Here is a 16769-nt window from a genome sequence, read left to right on the forward strand (position 1 = left end):
CAATATATGCATAGGCATATGAGTAATTGAAAAATGTTACTGGTAAAACTAGTTCATACTCTGTCTTATCGACAGAATGAACTCTTTTCTATGAATGTTACAAAAAAATTTGGTTGATACGTTCGCTTGGAATCCAGTAGTGCCGACAGTTTCACGCTATGTCGTTTCTTCGAGGGAACGTTAATGAAAGAAGGCCATTGTTAACGACAAGTAAGTTACTTCAATTATCCTTTATAGTATATATGTATGTATGCATCTTGAATGTCAGGTATATAGATAGTAAATACTTTTGATAAAATAAAAACTTCCTCTCATTCCAGCATTTCACTAATGTTTGGAAGAAAATATGATATACAATCACGAAAATCTGTTTAATAATAATTATCTTCGATAATTTTTTCTTATATCTTTCAAATAATCACTTAAATATTATCTCTTTTCTTTATTCTATATCGATATCCAATAATTAATAATCGAAATTAATCATCTGAAGCATAATTTATACTTCATAAAATGAACATTCTTATTATTATTAAAAAAAACCAGTTGTTTTATTAAATATTTCTTCATTTTTTTCTTGTTCTCTGTCTGTCTGTCTGTTTCTCTCTCTCTCTCTCTTCCTCTCTTTTATATCGGTCTCGACGATAGATAAGAAACTTCATCTCGCTTGTATAAATGCTATAAAAAAGAAATCTTTTTTGCTGATTATGAGATTTAAACGAGCTCGTCAATGAGCTTTAATCTCTCTTAAGTTAGGTATTTGTGTAGAATCACTTTGCGGTGTTAAAAGGATTATCGTCAATTTATAGCACGAATTTTATAAGTTGGATTTCAAAATGAATTCTTACAATTTTTTCATCTTGACAATTGATGTTGTATTTTTTTTTAATTTTTTGCTTTCCAAGATTTGTCTCTAAAATATAAGAATTTTGTATTATACTTACTTAGTTATTATAAAATTAATAAATTGTAATTATTCATAAAAGCAGTCGTGGCCGAGTGGTTAAGGCGTCTGACTAGAAATCAGATTCCCTCTGGGAGCGTAGGTTCGAGTCCTACCGACTGCGATGATAAGAGTATTTTTTTTTTTCAATTTAATTACATTATTTCATTTTGTTTCAACTTTTTGTATATTTTTTTCATTTGCGCATTAAAAAAATACCCCAGGATAGTTCAAATTTCTCTTCAATACGAAACATACTAATGATTTTATTAGTAACTATAATTCTGTTATAAATTGAGATATCGTTTACAATGAATCCACATCTAAATAAAGTTTATTCGAGAATAAAATTTGGATGATAATAACAATAAATGTTGTCATATTGTAAAATATTTTATAGTCGTACACTTGAATAGTATTATCAGACAAATGGCGAGTAATCGTGCATCAATCGCGTGTTATCTCATTTCAAATCCAATCTAAATAACTCTCGCATCAGTAAAGAAAGGTTATTGGTAGCTGATATCGCTCTAATCGTTTAGCGTAGTTCAGTCTTTTCATGTTGCTTGTAACAACAACATTATTAATAATTAATTTCTTATTAATAATTAACTTCTGCTTGACGTTTATTCATGTTTAATTAACTTTTTATTTTTAATTTTATATAACAAAAACTTGAAGAATTTGTTGCGGTGATGTTTTAATCGATTCATCGCAAAAATATGGTTCTGTGTACGTTGATATATAAATATAGGAAATAATTGTTTGAAATGTTTGGGTTTTGTTTGTAACTATTCGTAACGAACAAACGAACAAACGAACAAATGAACATATGATGATTTTCTTTATTTAATTATTCTTTATATCTATAGGGAGAAGTATATTTTCTTCTACTCGAGACTGTAACATCAAGGAAATCCTTGTTCGAAGAATACCGATTTTAAATTGGTTAAGATTTTATAGCTTGGGAAAATGTTTGCAAGATATTTTGGCGGGATTTACAGTCGGATTGACTGTTATACCACAAGGTATAGCTTATGCAACCGTCGCTGGTCTCCCACCTCAGGTACATTATTTAAATAAATATAAATGAAGATATTAATGGTTAATGTTTAATTGGATAATATTTTATTGGAACGTATTTAATATATCATTGTAAAACAATGATATTTGAATTTTGTAAATTACAGTATGGATTGTATAGCAGTTTCATGGGATGTTTCGTGTATTTGGTGTTTGGTAGTACAAAAGAAGTAACCGTAGGTCCTACGGCCATAATGGCGTTACTTTCCCAACATCATGTCGTGAAATTAGGAGAAGATATTGCTGTAAGGAATATATAAATATAGATTTTTATTAATTTGTTATAAATGATATACTAAATCATAAATACTATTAATAATATTACTACTTTTTGCAGGTTCTTATATGTTTCTTATCAGGATGCGTAATAACAGCAATGGGGATATTTCAACTGGGTTTTCTTGTCGATTTTATAAGCATGCCAGTGATTTGTGGTTTTTCTAATGCAGCAGCAATTATCATAGCAGCTTCGCAATTAGGGAAACTCCTTGGCATAGAAGGTAGAAGCGATTCCTTTGTCGACTCGATCAGTCAAATAATCGATCGCTATGATCGCATAACATTATGGGATACTCTTCTTGGCGTCGTAACAATAATATTGTTAGTTTGTTTAAAGGTTAGTATCATTGCAAAAATTATCATCAATTTTCATTATATAAAATTATAGAAAAAAAAGGAAAAAAAAGAAAAAAAGAGAAAAAAAGAGAAAAAAAGAAAAAAAGAACTTCAATCCGAGTTCCAAGATAATAAGAAAGATTTATATCTAATCGGTAAATTAATGACGATTTATCTAATCGTGATAATTATTTGTATAACGTTTGACTTGTGTAATCTTAAATAATGAAACAATTTTTGTATTAATTCAGAATTTACCTGGTAAAAAAAGGGAACTACATTTGAAAAAATGATGTGGCTGGCCTGTTTGGCTAGAAATGCAGTGGTCGTTGTTATGGGTACAGTCTTGGCTTTTGTCTTATCTTTATACGACCTTAAACCTTTCATGATTACTGGAAACATTACAGAAGGTCTACCACCTTTCAGACCACCGCCATTTTCTCTAGACTCTGGCAACAAGACTTATTATTTTCCCGAATTGATCGAAGAACTTGGTGGTAGTATCGTATCGATACCAGCTATCGCCATTTTGGAAAGTGTTGCTATTGCTAAGGCTTTCGGTATGTGTTTTTCAATTGAAAAAGACAACAATTAATTTAAAAATAATTGAAGTGAAGAAAAACAAACGACTGCGTTATGCGTTTAAATGAACTTATGCACTCTAATGGTCTTATAAATACTCGATGAAGATATGTATATTTGAGCAGAAAAAAGTAGATCAAAAGCAGGCAATAATGCAAAACTCACTATCGTATACGTTATTTATCTATGTCTATATGTATATGCAAATAATAACGGAATTAGTTATTACACGTGTTAGAACGCGTGTGTTATCGACTTTTAAAAAGCATTAATAATCAAAGTAAAGGTAGGACAACAAAGGTTGACATGATTGTATTATTTAAAATAAAATCAATTGAAAGATTTGCATATCTTAAGCGATTGTACGAATTACAAGTTAAAGCACAAGCCTTTGCTTGTTAATCTTTGAACCATTATCTCTTCGTTTATTAGTTAATTATCGTACTGTTCAATTAATTACTATATGAATTTTGATGTATTTTTTTTTTAAATTATAGCCAAAGGAAAGACTTTGGATGCAACGCAAGAAATGTTAGCGGTTGGACTGTGCAATGTTATTGGAAGTTTCGTTAGATCAATGCCAACGACCGGTAGTTTCACCAGAACCGCGGTGAACAATGCATCCGGCGTTAAAACTCCAATGGGTGGCATAATAACCGGTATTCTAGTCTTACTAGCGTGTGGTCTTTTAACGTCGACTTTTAAGTTCATTCCGAAAGCCACTCTAGCTGCCGTAATAATCATTGCAATGTATTATATGTTTGAAGTGGACGTATTTTCTACTCTTTGGCGCACGAAAAGTAAGTGTTCTCTTCTTCTTACCTGTTGCGCATTTAGCACACATTAGTTTAATGCGTTTGTTTGTTGTTGTTGTTGTTGTTTCACAGAAATTGATATGGTACCCTTGATAGTTACTCTGATATGTTGTTTGGCTTTAAGCTTGGAATATGGTATGATCGCTGGTATCGCGATTAATCTTATTCACCTACTTTATTTTACGGCCAGACCTGGCCTATTGATCGAAGAACGCGCTGTTGACGATATAACCGTGCTTTTCGTCTTACCCAAACAATCCTTGAGTTTTCCAGCTGCAGAATACTTAAGAGAACAAGTGATGGAATGGTAAGATAATCAGATGATTCGATCTGATCTGATGTGAAATCAAAATCGAACATTTTCGAACATTTTCACAATATATTGATTAAAATTTTTATTTATATTTATCTAGGTGTGACAGATGTACCGTAAATATACCGGTAATAATAGAAGGCCGTAACATTTTGAGAATCGACTCGACGGTAGTTAAAAATCTCGCTCTACTTCATATTGATTTAGAAGCCAGACAACAAAAGCTCATCTTTTGGAATTGGTCAGAGAAATTACAAAATATTTTGACCAATTATGATTCCTCTCTGTCGCTATCATTTAACAATTGTGGAAGTATACCTCAGATATTTATGAATAGTAGGGTCTGAAGCGAAATAGCCTATGAAAATAATATTAATTTGTTCATCAAATTTATTTATCGAAGACACTTTTAACGTCGACAATTAGTTATATACCAATTGAATGATAAGAATGGCATATCTAAAAAGAAATGAATCCCCACGATATATTATCACTGAATGATCTTATCGAATTTATAATTACAAATTGATCAACGATTTTATCGATAAATATTTACGCAAAAATTTATCTATGTTTAATGGAAGATATTTTGTCGAATGAATTTGAATTAATCAATGCAATTTTGGACCATTTAAAAAATTACAATTATTTGATTATTATTTATGAAAAATGAGAGCAAATGTTCGTAATAAATTCATATTATAAGGCGCAAGCGCTCGTTAGACGTTTAGACATTAGCGCGCATCTCCTATATAAGGACCAATCAACGTGGACGGTTAAGTAGAGGGTGCTTCGATCGATGTCGCTATTCGAGGTGAGCGTGCGCGCGAAAGATAGACCCCGATAGACCCCGATAGACACCGATCATACCCTAACAGAGAGAGAGGACAATCGGACCTATATTTATAACTTATTCTTAGTTTTAGTGCTTTTCATTATTATTATCATATTTCCCTCGAGCGCAAAAACAAAGAGCAAGACATTTTTTCCGTGGGGTGTCGTTCGCTTTCTCTTACCAGGAACGGGGTCAATGAAAGAGAATGAAGAGAATCACTAACAAGAGGAAACAGGATGAACAAGCTTGCACAGCATTTCTACGACAAGAACGCCCTTCTTCTTTCGGACGAAAGTGTGAGTACCGAATACTCACTTCTACCTTATTTCATTTTATTTTGTCTATATCATTGTATCATTTACGGGTTCGAGTCAACAGCACGCGCGGGGTTTTCTTTTACCAAACACATATACACATACACATACATATACACATACACGCACACGTACACGTTGCGCTTGACTTTAGTAATCTAAAGGAAACTAATTGTAAGTAATTCGATTATATATTATTTCCTATTATTATTATTTCTGACAATGCTTTCAAGTTGCGGTTGAGAAGGTGAAAGAACCAGGATTTCTTTATTAATTCGTCCAAGATAATGGACATTTTATCGTCCCGTTGTTAAAATATTATGCAGGAATAAGTACTAAACTTTATAAGTAATAAGTACATGCGTGCATAGTCCAAACTAATTAGCTACGATAAGATTGACGTTTTGCAATAGACTACAGTATCATCGATATTTAAGCGCAATTTCAAAAGAAAATAAACGAGCATACATTAGTTCAAATAGATTTATGTTATGGACCATTTCTTTCTGTGTTTTCTTTTATTTACCTTTTACACGAAATACGAGAATTAAAATAATACGAGACAGTACTTATAATTATCGTTTTCTTTTGTTTCAACCGTTATTTCCACGATGCAATATTTATACAATAAATAATAAAACATAATAAAAATTTAGAAATAATCTATCGTTATTACATATCAAATATGAATAAGTTGAATTACTTTTTATTCATCACTTTCAACACTTGTCCAGTTTAAGGCAACGCTAGGAATTAATTAATTAACTAATAATCATTGCCATTTCATTAAGGTGATTTTTGAAGAATACTCAAAAATAGAAATAATACAAAATGTAACCACTCGTCAGTTTTTTTTTTTTTTTGACAAAGAAATCCATCTCCGTTTAAAAGTACATTTGAAATTACTTAGTGATTTCATACTTTTGGCCGGCAATGTAAGGAGGGTAGAATGTCTAAGACAATATTAAATTCATACACATCTATAATACGTACATACTTGTAAACTTTTAGAAGAATTTCTATCGATGAGATCTGCAACAACGAGTATGGAAAGTGTATGTTATATTAAAATCTATAGAAATTATATTCAAAATAATATTATAAAATTTTGTAACGTCAGAAAACGTTTCGATTGAATTTAATTTGATTTTGTTACGTTAATAATTATATTTATAAAGTATTGAGAGTTTATTCGTAACGGAATTTCAAGGAGATAAAAAAACAAATAAAAAATTGTATAATGTTTCTTTATTTATGTATTTCAGAAGACGCTACCGTCCTCATGCTTGACAGCAATTTTTCTGGATCTCTTTTAGGTAAGTTTTATATAAAGAATTGAATAGAATACATAGGGGAACTATATCGGATGGGGGGTACCAATTATATAAAATAAATTTTAATTTTAATATTTTGAAACATAAAGCTTTTTTCTTATGACTAAACTCCAAAGTTTTTCCTTAAGACGGTCAAATTATTCGAACGCGTACGAACACACATAGATGCATAGAAGAAATTTCTGAAGAAACGTTAAAGTACTCAAGTTGCATTTTAAAAGGGAAAATCAATACTTTGCATGGAGCGGTTGAACCTGCGAGTTAAGGAAATCTGTTTTAAGAACGCTCGTATACACTTACACGCACACACACACCACATACTGTATAAGGAAACTAATTTTCTTGACGGTGCGTTTATGTTCTGAAGGATTGTAAAAAACATTGAAAAAAAAAAACACTATATTGAAAAAAAACACTATATGTAAAATGCACGAAATAATAGGAAAAAAGACTTATATTTACTTGGTGCCGTTTATTATTTGATTTGCATAGAGTTGTTCGAGCATGGGTGCCCGACGATCAGGTTCCGGTGGGGCTCGAGGAAACGCTGGGATCCTGAAGGAAAGGGCAAACATGTCCTTTATGCTGGTAGTCATGTTCTTCGCCGTTTTTGGTTTGATCGTTCTCACGGAGATATTTCTGATCGACGAAAGACGAGGTGTAAACGTTAGCGGTACGGGTGCACTAGGTGGTCACAGAAATGGACATCGTTTACCAGCAGCACCGGATCGTCCAGATTACGGTGAAATCGGAGTAAGTTCAAATGATCAAGTTAAAACACCATTCGTTATTTCTCGATTCTCTTGGTCTATAAATCAAGATCAAATCTACTTGATTTAATAACTTTAATTGTTTAATTATGTAATTGCCAATGAACAAAAAAATAAAATAAAGTAGGAACTTTAGATTAATAGAAAAGATAATCGGGAGAAAAAACAAATAAATACATATTGAACTTTATATTGGAAAATGTAATAATTAATTAAAGGAAAGTGAGAGAGAGAGTACGTCTGCTCGTCCTTCGCTCATCTTTCGCTCGTCCTTCGCTCGTCCTTCGCTCGTCCTTCGCTCGTCCTTCGCTCGTCTTTCACTCGTCTTTCACTCGTTTTTCGCTCGTTTTTCGCTCGTTTTTCGCTCGTTTTTCGCTTGTCTTTTTTTCTGACTTGTTCTTGTGCATCTTCAACATAGTAGAGGAAATTTATCCAACGAAAAGATAGAGTTTTCCATTCAACTATCCTACTAGCTCTTGATAATCCCCTAACGAGGGAAAGCTTAGAAAAAGGACTTTCGAACTAATACTACCTAGGCTCAACTTTGTACTCGGCCTCTTTTTCTCTATCATTCTCGCCATCTGAGAATAAAAAAAGCGCAAGTGGAAAACCTTATCTTCCATCTCTTCTCATCATTTTGTTCTTATATATCGATTTATTTTCCCTTTCCTTCCGAAATACTATTTATTTGCTATTCGACAAAGATTTCAATGAAAATCATTCTATTGCTATATTTGAGTGTAAACTAGGCTGACCAATATAATAAGTAATATTGGAATTGTCTCTAGTTACTAATGTTTTATATTAAAAATTTCGAATTACTCAATATATTGGTCAATCAAGTATATACCAATATCAAATGATTCATTTCTTACAGAAACAAATAAAATTTTATATTTATAATCATCATCGTCATCGTGTCATTGATCATGATCATGATCATCATCATCATCATCACCTTCATCATCATCATCATCATCATCATCACTTCCATTATGATCATCATCATCATTATCATCATAATCATCATCATCATCATGATCATCATCATCATCATCATTATCATCGTCATCGTCGTCATCATCATCATCATTATCATCATCATCATCATCATCATCATCATCATCATCATCATCATCATCATCGTAGCATTTTCATAGAATTCAATTTACAATTCTCGAAGACACTTGCAATCGTAGGTGGGCGTGCAAATTCAATCAATAGAGATAAGATTGACACTGCATGATCAACTATCTTTTGCTCGTTTATTAAATAGTAGAGATTTGTCTAGCCTAACACGTGTCAAGGTTGTGTTGATCTATCACCTAATTCTTCTAACTTTCTTTCTTTTCTATTATAACGCATAAACGATCAGCATCATATTCTCCGATATCGAATTATTTCTTAATGATTTTACAGGCCGAAGACTACATTGGCTTAAAGGGTACTTTCGACGATCATATTGGTTTATTGGTTCATGGTGAGGAAGGCGGGCAGAAGGCAGCGATTCACGCCGATCCGAGGATCCTACCAAGCTTACCGCCTAGTTTAGAAGCACGTTTACCGCAATTAGACCAAAGCCTAAAGGTCACGCATGCCGAGTGGTTACCAGTTACTAATACTAGGTCCGTTTAAAGTAATTAATTGAATTTTTATTGAACTTTAATTGAACAAATTCAACAATTATTTGCAAGTACAGACAAGTTTGCTAGTTTGCAAGTATAAACAATCGATATAACTCATTTGCTAACTCATTTGCAGATTCAAATTCTTCGTTTATTCGGCATACTACGACGACAGAGTGGCGGCTGGAAACGTTAACAAAGGGATAGTACGAGTTATAAGTGCAACGAAAACTCGAGGACCGGAACGAGTATGGTGTAGACTTTGGTATCGTCAGCAAAACAGTGGAAATGTAACAGCCTCGGTAACAGTGGCTGCTAAAGTAAAGGTAAAATACCATTTGATGATGTATCATTTGATTTCGTTATTCTTTATTCTTTTTCTTTTTTAATTGATCTATCCCAATTGTTTATGATTTACATAGGTGATCAGAGAAAATTGGAATTTGAAATATAGCGCCTGTTTCGTTATCTGCCCTTTACCAAAGGAATCGATTATGGCTGACAGTATACCGGAAGCCATTAGCGTCGTAGCTAAATTAAGAGCAACTCCGACCAATCGAATTCTTGTTTTGAATCGACCCGAGGATAGATTGAAGGACAGAGAGCCATTAGCAGTTTGTGTAAAACCTTTGCATTACGATTACAATCGAGTATGTAATGAAGTATTGATTTTATCCAAATTGCTTACTATTACTGAATTGATATTTTTACTATTCAGGTATTGCAATTGGTTGAATTTATCGAGCTGTACAGATTACTTGGTGCAACTCACGTTACTCTTTACAACGATACAGTCGGTAATGAAGCCGATTGTGCCCTCAAGTATTACAAGAATAAAGGCCTGGTAACTATTTTACCTTGGCACCGTTTGGACATGATTTCTCAACGAGAAATACGAACGGAAGGACTTTTCGCGGCTTTAAATGATTGTCTTTATCGGTCCATGTATAAATATGAATACGTAGCACTCGTCGATCTTGATGAGTTCATCATACCGCGTCACAATGACACCATAGTTGATCTTATAAGGTAAGAGATTGCATCGGGAAGGTGGAAGAGAAGAACCAAAAATTCATTTTATTCAGTGAAATGTACGTTTTCAGGTGGATGAGCAATCGAATAAACACCAAATCAACGGGAGCGTATTCCTTTCAAAACGCTTTTTTCTATTTACAATGGGCGGACGATCCATTTGTAACGAAAAGCAGGACACCAACCGAAGCTGGTCTGATCACGTTAAAAAAAACTAGACGAAGAACTAAGTTACATCCGCACAAACAACGATCGAAATATGTTTGCAAGCCTCAAGGAGTCGTTGAAGCTGGCAATCATTTTGTTTGGGAATTCATACCTGGACATGGCACTCTGAACATGCCTTTGGACGCTGCCATATTACATCATTATCGAGTATGCGAATTTGGTGGCGACGATTGTATAAAAACACCCTCGGTGGTCGATAGAACGGCCTATAAATACAAGGATAGGCTAGCAGAAAATGCTAATAGAGCTTGGACAGATCTTAGTAACGAGTGTACCTTGCCTGAATTGGATCCCGTGCCAATAATGACGCCACGAATAAAAACTAGCCCATTGGGAAAGTCAGTTAGGTAGCGAAAGACTATCGTTAAAGTCCCATGGGATATTAGGAATTTAACTAGCACGCCGAGGGTCGCCAGGACCTATTTTTACAATTATGGTAACCCTTGATCGATCGATTAACAAACTCGATGAATCTTTCGATTATTCACAGGCGTGTTTAATCAAATTTCATCAGGGTAACCGTACAAGTTTTTACCCTGTTTGGCTTACGTCCGGAAGCTCTAAATTCGAAGGATTTATTATATCTCCTTAATAACCGACCGGAATAATTGGCTAAAGAGGATAAATGAGAAACGATATCATCGGATAGACGTTGCCTTCGTTGATCGAGGTTCGATCGAACAATTCCAATTCGTTCGTTATGCGAGATTATACATGCAAAGAGGGTGTCCATTTTGTCAAAAGTGGATCAACAATATTTTTCTACGTGGAGTCAGAAAAACCGGGTCACCCCAGATGTCTCGCGTTTAATTTATTATCTGACATTTGTTTATTAGTTTTTTCACTATCCTTTCTTTTTGATATTTCTATGCGTGCGTTCTAACGTTTCATCGGTTTTACATCGGGTTTACATCGGGTTTACATCGGTGGCAGTCAATCATTCTATTTTTGCCTTTTTTCTTTCTCTTTTGTCTTTTTTTGGATCCAATACTTTCTGTCTATCGTTCGAAAATTATTATTGACAAGCGAACCAAGATTTCAAGTAAATGTTGAAGACGTTATCGCTTAAACGGGACTGTATTCAAACAACACTTTTAGCCTCTCTATATGTTGCACTATAAATAAGTCATTATATTCAAAGTTAGAAAATGTACCAATAATAAAATAGTACACACGATGTCATCGAGCGAGTCGATTTGATTTTTATTGCATTTGTATTTCTTCGTTAGATAGAAAGTATGATGATCCAAAATTTGTGGTAGTAAATGTCAATGACACTACTCTGCTGCCTTTCAGGCCTTAAGTGTATATCGCACAGCTAACAAATCATTTTTTTTTTAGACATAAGAACTATATTATAAATTAATTAACTTACATGTCTGTGAGACTAATTTTGTCGACTGCTGCCAAGGCTACCATTGTAATGATTACCGCAGAATATAACTTGACTACTGTTAACTATTTGCTGCTGCCGTTGTAGTAGCTGCTTATACTGAATTATATCTTTCTAGGGAAAACCAATCTCTGTTAACAAAAGACTGTTAATACGATAGTCATGGCCTAATTTTTTCGGTCTAAAGTCTTTTAACGATTGGCAATAAATCAATACACCAATGTCTTAACATTTTCAAGATCCTTTTCTCGTTTAGGTAATTATTATTCCTTCGACTTGATATGAACACGATATATATTTTACAATATATTAAAAAATATTTCACACTTTGTCATTTTATTTACGATCAATTTTATATACCATGAAAAATGTTAACAAATTCTTATGAATATAAATCATCTAGTTTATGTATAACTTTCACTCCTTTTCTTTGGTTATTCATTTATTTTTATTGTTTATAATGAGCGCACTCAAAATTCACACAACGTGTTAAAACGAACTCCCTATGCATATCCATAGGAACAATATCTGACGTAGACATAGTTAATGTATGTACAATGTGTACTTAGAAATACTTAATATTAAAGACCCAATAGGAGAGTATTATAGAAGAAAATTTTAACGATTTACCGCTAATTATTTGTATCTCGGCATCGTTCATTATTAATGAAAATGCGTTGTTCGTCGAACAATCATAATTGAACAATATCAATATAACATTACTTTGTTTTTTAAGCATTAAAAATCATGCGAATTTTTGCATCAGTTTTTGTCTATACTCTATGCTGCATGTAATGTCTATGGAATAGGTACGATGATGGTGTACGATGATATCAATCTTTTTCTATTTTGTTTATTTTTTATGATACACACCAAATAAAGGTAAAGAAAATGACGAAACGAATGAACTTTCTTTTGTTGATTTTGTTGAATCAACGGAAGATATGATTCAAATTATTTCAAATTAAAAATCTTCATCGGAATGATCGAGCTTGCTGACAGATCGTTTATCCTGACCAACCACCTTGCGTTCGTAATTTCCTATATCCGTTCCTCTCACGGAATTTAAAAGATCATCGTCATCCTCATCGTCGTCATCGTCGTCGTCGAGATCTCCGTCAATAAGTAAATCGCTGTCACTATCAAGCGAGCCAGCACTGTCGTTAGTTTCCAGAATTGTTCCTCTTTGACGACCAGACATGCTGCCGTAAATTCGTCGCTGAGACATTTGTGTTCTCGACGTTTTCTCTATATCTGTAACGATGATTTTTACTTTATTAACAATTGTGACATTACAGCGAAATGTAAAAGAAAGGAAACAATGAAAGGGGAAAAAACATATGGACTTTCTTTTTTTTATTTTTTTCACCTGCTTTTGCACGAGAACTTGGTTGTATAGTATTTTCTCTATTTTGTTTCTCAACCTCACCAAGAATCAATGGAGATTCTTGAAGACCTGCCCCAAAGACTAAATCATTTCCTTCTACCATGCTTTCGAAGCTTAAATCCTCCGAACGCAATTGTTCGAGCTTCCTTTTCGTTTCCGCTTGTCTAACAACAATAAAATTAACGAAAAAATAAGAATATCCTTAGCCCCTTCATTTTTTTTGTTACTTCATTCAATTTACCGTTTCTCAATGCGTTCTTGTTCAGCCTTAGCTGCATCCTCGTGTAAATGTTCCAGATATGAAAGATATCGAAATTTTTGTAAATAATCGTCGTATAAAATTCTCAACTCTGCTTCGAGCTTTTCATACTCTTCCATGAAAGCAGGACGAACTTTTCTTAAAGCTTGAAGTCTCTTTTGATTTCTTTCCAACTCTGATCGACGTCTTTCTATTCTTGTATCGAGGCTTTGCTCTGTATCCTTTAAATAGAAAGATAGACGACAAAAATCTTGATAGAAAACAATCATTTTAATGAAATATAATTATTTAATACCTTGACATTGTCGATTTGTTTTTTAGTATCTTCTATTTCTTTTCTCATATTTTCAATAACATCCTTCAAAACATTTTCTATTTCAGCAGTATCAAATTGTCTACCAGCTTTGTTGTTTCTAACATCACGAAGTTCGACTTCTCGCCCAAGAAGATCAAAAAGCGTCGCACCATTCACAGTCAAGAGACTAGCTAATTGTCTCGTTGATTTTAACTCGTTTATTTCGTCAGAAATATTGAATTCTACGATCTTACGATTATCATTATAATTTATATTTTCACTTCCACGATTTTGAGCTTCGTGTAAGAGATTCGTTATCTTTAATAATTCTTGTACAGCATAACCGTCTGCTTGATATAGTTTTTTTGTATTTAATTTCACGTTAGTATTTAATGCCTGTGTACACAATAAATATTGCATTAATAATTATACATAATAGAAATGTAAAAGATCAATTAGTAATAATTTAATTTTGTAGCAAATGTAATGCTAGATTTTGATTGATTGAACGATTGTTTCCTTTTTGTAATACTATATTATATTTAATTTTATCTAACTATTACTCTTCATGTTTATAATTGAAATGAATAATTCTAAATGGTTACCATAAATTCAGCGACACTACGTATTAAAAAAATTCGTTCTTCCTCTGTATTATGCTCGGAGGTTATGTCTACATCCGGATCAAATCTTTTTACTAGCCAGACTAAAATTTCTGCTACCAAAGGAAAATTTGGTGAGCGAAAATTAGCTATGGATATTAATCTTGGATATCCAAGTACTCTCATTGTCTCTGTAAAATCTGTATAATATTGTAAGAGGATGCTTATTACATATATATATGATAGAAAATAGTTACATAACTTTTCAAAAATAATGTGTGAATTTACGTACTGCGTAATTCTCGGAAAGACATCTTTTTCTTTTACTTTATTTGTATTTTTTCAGGCAACAGAAGTTAACCACAGATCAATCGTTTCTATTCAGTTTTGTTTTCATTTAGGCTGCATTCGTTACTATGGCGATGACTATAAAACTAACATAACGTTAACTATGACTTTGCATCCAACATGATTATATATATAACAGATAAAAAAGAAATTCCGATAATCTAAGGGCTATTAGTATTTATCAAGTCAATTAATTTTTATTATTTATGAGCATTCGATATCATAAGCTAGTCTTGGCATCATTTTTCATCTATGCGGAGGAATTTGCTTAAAAATGCATTGGTACAAGACTATCAAAATAACTTTAATATGAAAATAAATGAAAATTATTAATAATTCAATAAAAATTACTTGGTAGACGCGAAACATAATATGTAGAAATCATATGTATTTGATACGTCTTCCTTCTATTTGAATGCAACTCTGACATTTACGGATCATGGATCGATGTACGCTTTCATTTCTTGAATTAGTATATTTTATACCTATTTTATACCTCTGATATATCGGATCTTTATTTTTTACCATCCTGTACACAAACAAATCACACACACTTACACAATGGGATTTTAATAAAAATAAAAATATTTATATTTTATTCCTCTATTACTAGTTTCTGTACGTTAAAATACATCTTCTATATAGTTTTGTAATTCCATTTAGTTATCGTTTGCATTCAAAAGTCTACAGGAACGCCTATTCTATTTTGCTTTATCTGCGAACGTATTCTTTTTACAAAAATTCTTTCTCTCGCAGCTTTGAGTTGTCTCTTTCTTATAATCTCTTCAGTTTCTTGGGTCATTTGTGGTGGCTCTTCCAAAGTTTTCCGTATTAATGTTCTAAGTTTTTCTAATGCATCGGCTAAGTTTAACTGTTGAGATCTTGTGAGATCGGATTTAATTATTAAAAAGCCTTCTCTATTTATTTTATTTTTATGCTAAGAACAGAAAAATATGTTTATTATTATATATAAGATCTTAAATCATGTTAAAATCACTTTGTTGTATCTACCTGTTCCAATAGTTTATCCTTAATTTCAGTCGACAACCATGTAGCATTTTCCACATTGAATCTTAAATCTACTTTAGTATTTACAGTATTTACATGTTGTCCTCCAGGACCACTACTACGACTGTAGGTAATGTTTAGTTTTTCGATAGGGATATATCCATTAAATTTTGCCGAGGAATCTTCTGGTACCTGAGAATATTACCATAAAATTCAATAAAACTTGAAATGAGGTTATGTTCCATAAACTGTATCTTATTATACATGTTTCTTTTTCTTTTCCTTTTTAACAAAAATAATGTATATATAATATATTAAAAATACTTACGAAATTTGCTGTAAATAACTTCAAGCTACTTCCAGGATATAAATTTTCCAAAGAAACAGCACTTTTATAACCAATTGTTTTTGAATTATTAATGCAAATTTGATTGGTCGTTTTAAGAATTCTCATACATTGTCTCGTAAATAAGTTCATTGTGATTAATTAAAAATAATTTGAATAGCACAAATAGCAACTTTGTTCGTTGACAAATAACTTTCTGTTAAAAACTTAAATACGTCGCCATGATATATTTACTTGCACGTATCGACCTTTCGATATATCGAATAACTATCGATTGTAAGTCGATTCTTTAAATTCTTTTAAACGCTTTGGTAACTCGGCAAAATTTTTCGTCTAATTAATTTTGAGTTTGTTTTTGTTTGCGTTGCACTGCAATCTTTAATTGCCAATAAAAAGATCTAAAATATCTAATGGTAAGAATGTATTGAATACACGCAATCTACTTCGGCTTATGATTTTTCTTTGAAATGTTAAAAGAATTAACGAACGAGAACAATTCGAAACTCAACTATTATCATTGATAATGGCTGTTAAAAGAAATGTTAAAAGAATAAAGTTGAAATTATCATCCAATTTATTAATGTTACTTATTTGTCAAATGAAGCGCAATTTTTATGAATTTCGTAGAAAATGAAGTGATCT

At 32.4% G+C, this 16769-nt stretch overlaps 4 protein-coding genes and 1 non-coding gene across 6 annotated transcripts; 3 read left to right on the forward strand and 2 right to left on the reverse strand.

The window, feature by feature from the left end:
• Nucleotides 1-22: 22 nt before the first annotated feature.
• LOC107070586 (sodium-independent sulfate anion transporter) lies at nucleotides 23-5132 on the forward strand. Its single transcript, XM_015328921.2, is given in 9 exon segments — nucleotides 23-210; nucleotides 1816-2009; nucleotides 2134-2271; nucleotides 2364-2642; nucleotides 2893-2908; nucleotides 2911-3201; nucleotides 3721-4023; nucleotides 4111-4345; nucleotides 4452-5132. Coding segments are annotated over 9 exon segments (1755 nt in total). The 5' UTR covers nucleotides 23-158; the 3' UTR covers nucleotides 4699-5132.
• TRNAS-AGA (transfer RNA serine (anticodon AGA)) lies at nucleotides 986-1067 on the forward strand. The gene has a single exon. It is a non-coding gene; the product is annotated as a tRNA-Ser (tRNA).
• Nucleotides 5133-5174: 42 nt separating the features above from the next.
• LOC149031834 (uncharacterized) lies at nucleotides 5175-12786 on the forward strand. Its single transcript, XM_015328924.2, has 8 exons — nucleotides 5175-5482; nucleotides 6766-6816; nucleotides 7327-7587; nucleotides 9024-9229; nucleotides 9366-9555; nucleotides 9652-9879; nucleotides 9948-10258; nucleotides 10333-12786. Exons 3-8 carry the CDS (start codon nucleotides 7339-7341, stop codon nucleotides 10838-10840), a joined length of 1692 nt encoding a protein of 563 aa, XP_015184410.1. The 5' UTR covers nucleotides 5175-5482; nucleotides 6766-6816; nucleotides 7327-7338; the 3' UTR covers nucleotides 10841-12786.
• Cluap1 (clusterin associated protein 1) lies at nucleotides 11314-15472 on the reverse strand. 2 transcript variants are annotated; one of them, XM_015328927.2, is made up of 7 exons: nucleotides 15332-15472; nucleotides 14718-14851; nucleotides 14429-14625; nucleotides 13824-14219; nucleotides 13511-13749; nucleotides 13252-13433; nucleotides 11314-13136 (listed from the first exon to the last, which is right to left on the reverse strand). In XM_015328927.2, the coding sequence occupies exons 2-7, from the start codon at nucleotides 14737-14739 to the stop codon at nucleotides 12847-12849; spliced, it is 1326 nt and encodes a 441-aa protein (XP_015184413.1). In that variant the 5' UTR covers nucleotides 14740-14851; nucleotides 15332-15472; the 3' UTR covers nucleotides 11314-12846. The 2 variants fall into 2 exon arrangements, with proteins under 2 accessions (XP_015184413.1, XP_015184412.1); XM_015328926.2 differs by having other exon boundaries at nucleotides 14718-14859.
• Nucleotides 15361-16368, reverse strand: LOC107070588 (large ribosomal subunit protein mL62). The gene is made up of 3 exons (XM_015328928.2): nucleotides 16110-16368; nucleotides 15785-15973; nucleotides 15361-15710 (listed from the first exon to the last, which is right to left on the reverse strand). Exons 1-3 carry the CDS (start codon nucleotides 16257-16259, stop codon nucleotides 15450-15452), a joined length of 600 nt encoding a protein of 199 aa, XP_015184414.1. The 5' UTR covers nucleotides 16260-16368; the 3' UTR covers nucleotides 15361-15449.
• Between the last annotated feature and the right edge of the window lie 401 nt (nucleotides 16369-16769).

Source organism: Polistes dominula, unplaced genomic scaffold, assembly GCF_049000335.1.
Source record: "Polistes dominula isolate Pdom_NZ unplaced genomic scaffold, Pdom_raw_medaka contig_16, whole genome shotgun sequence".
Classification (NCBI taxonomy): domain Eukaryota; kingdom Metazoa; phylum Arthropoda; class Insecta; order Hymenoptera; family Vespidae; genus Polistes; species Polistes dominula.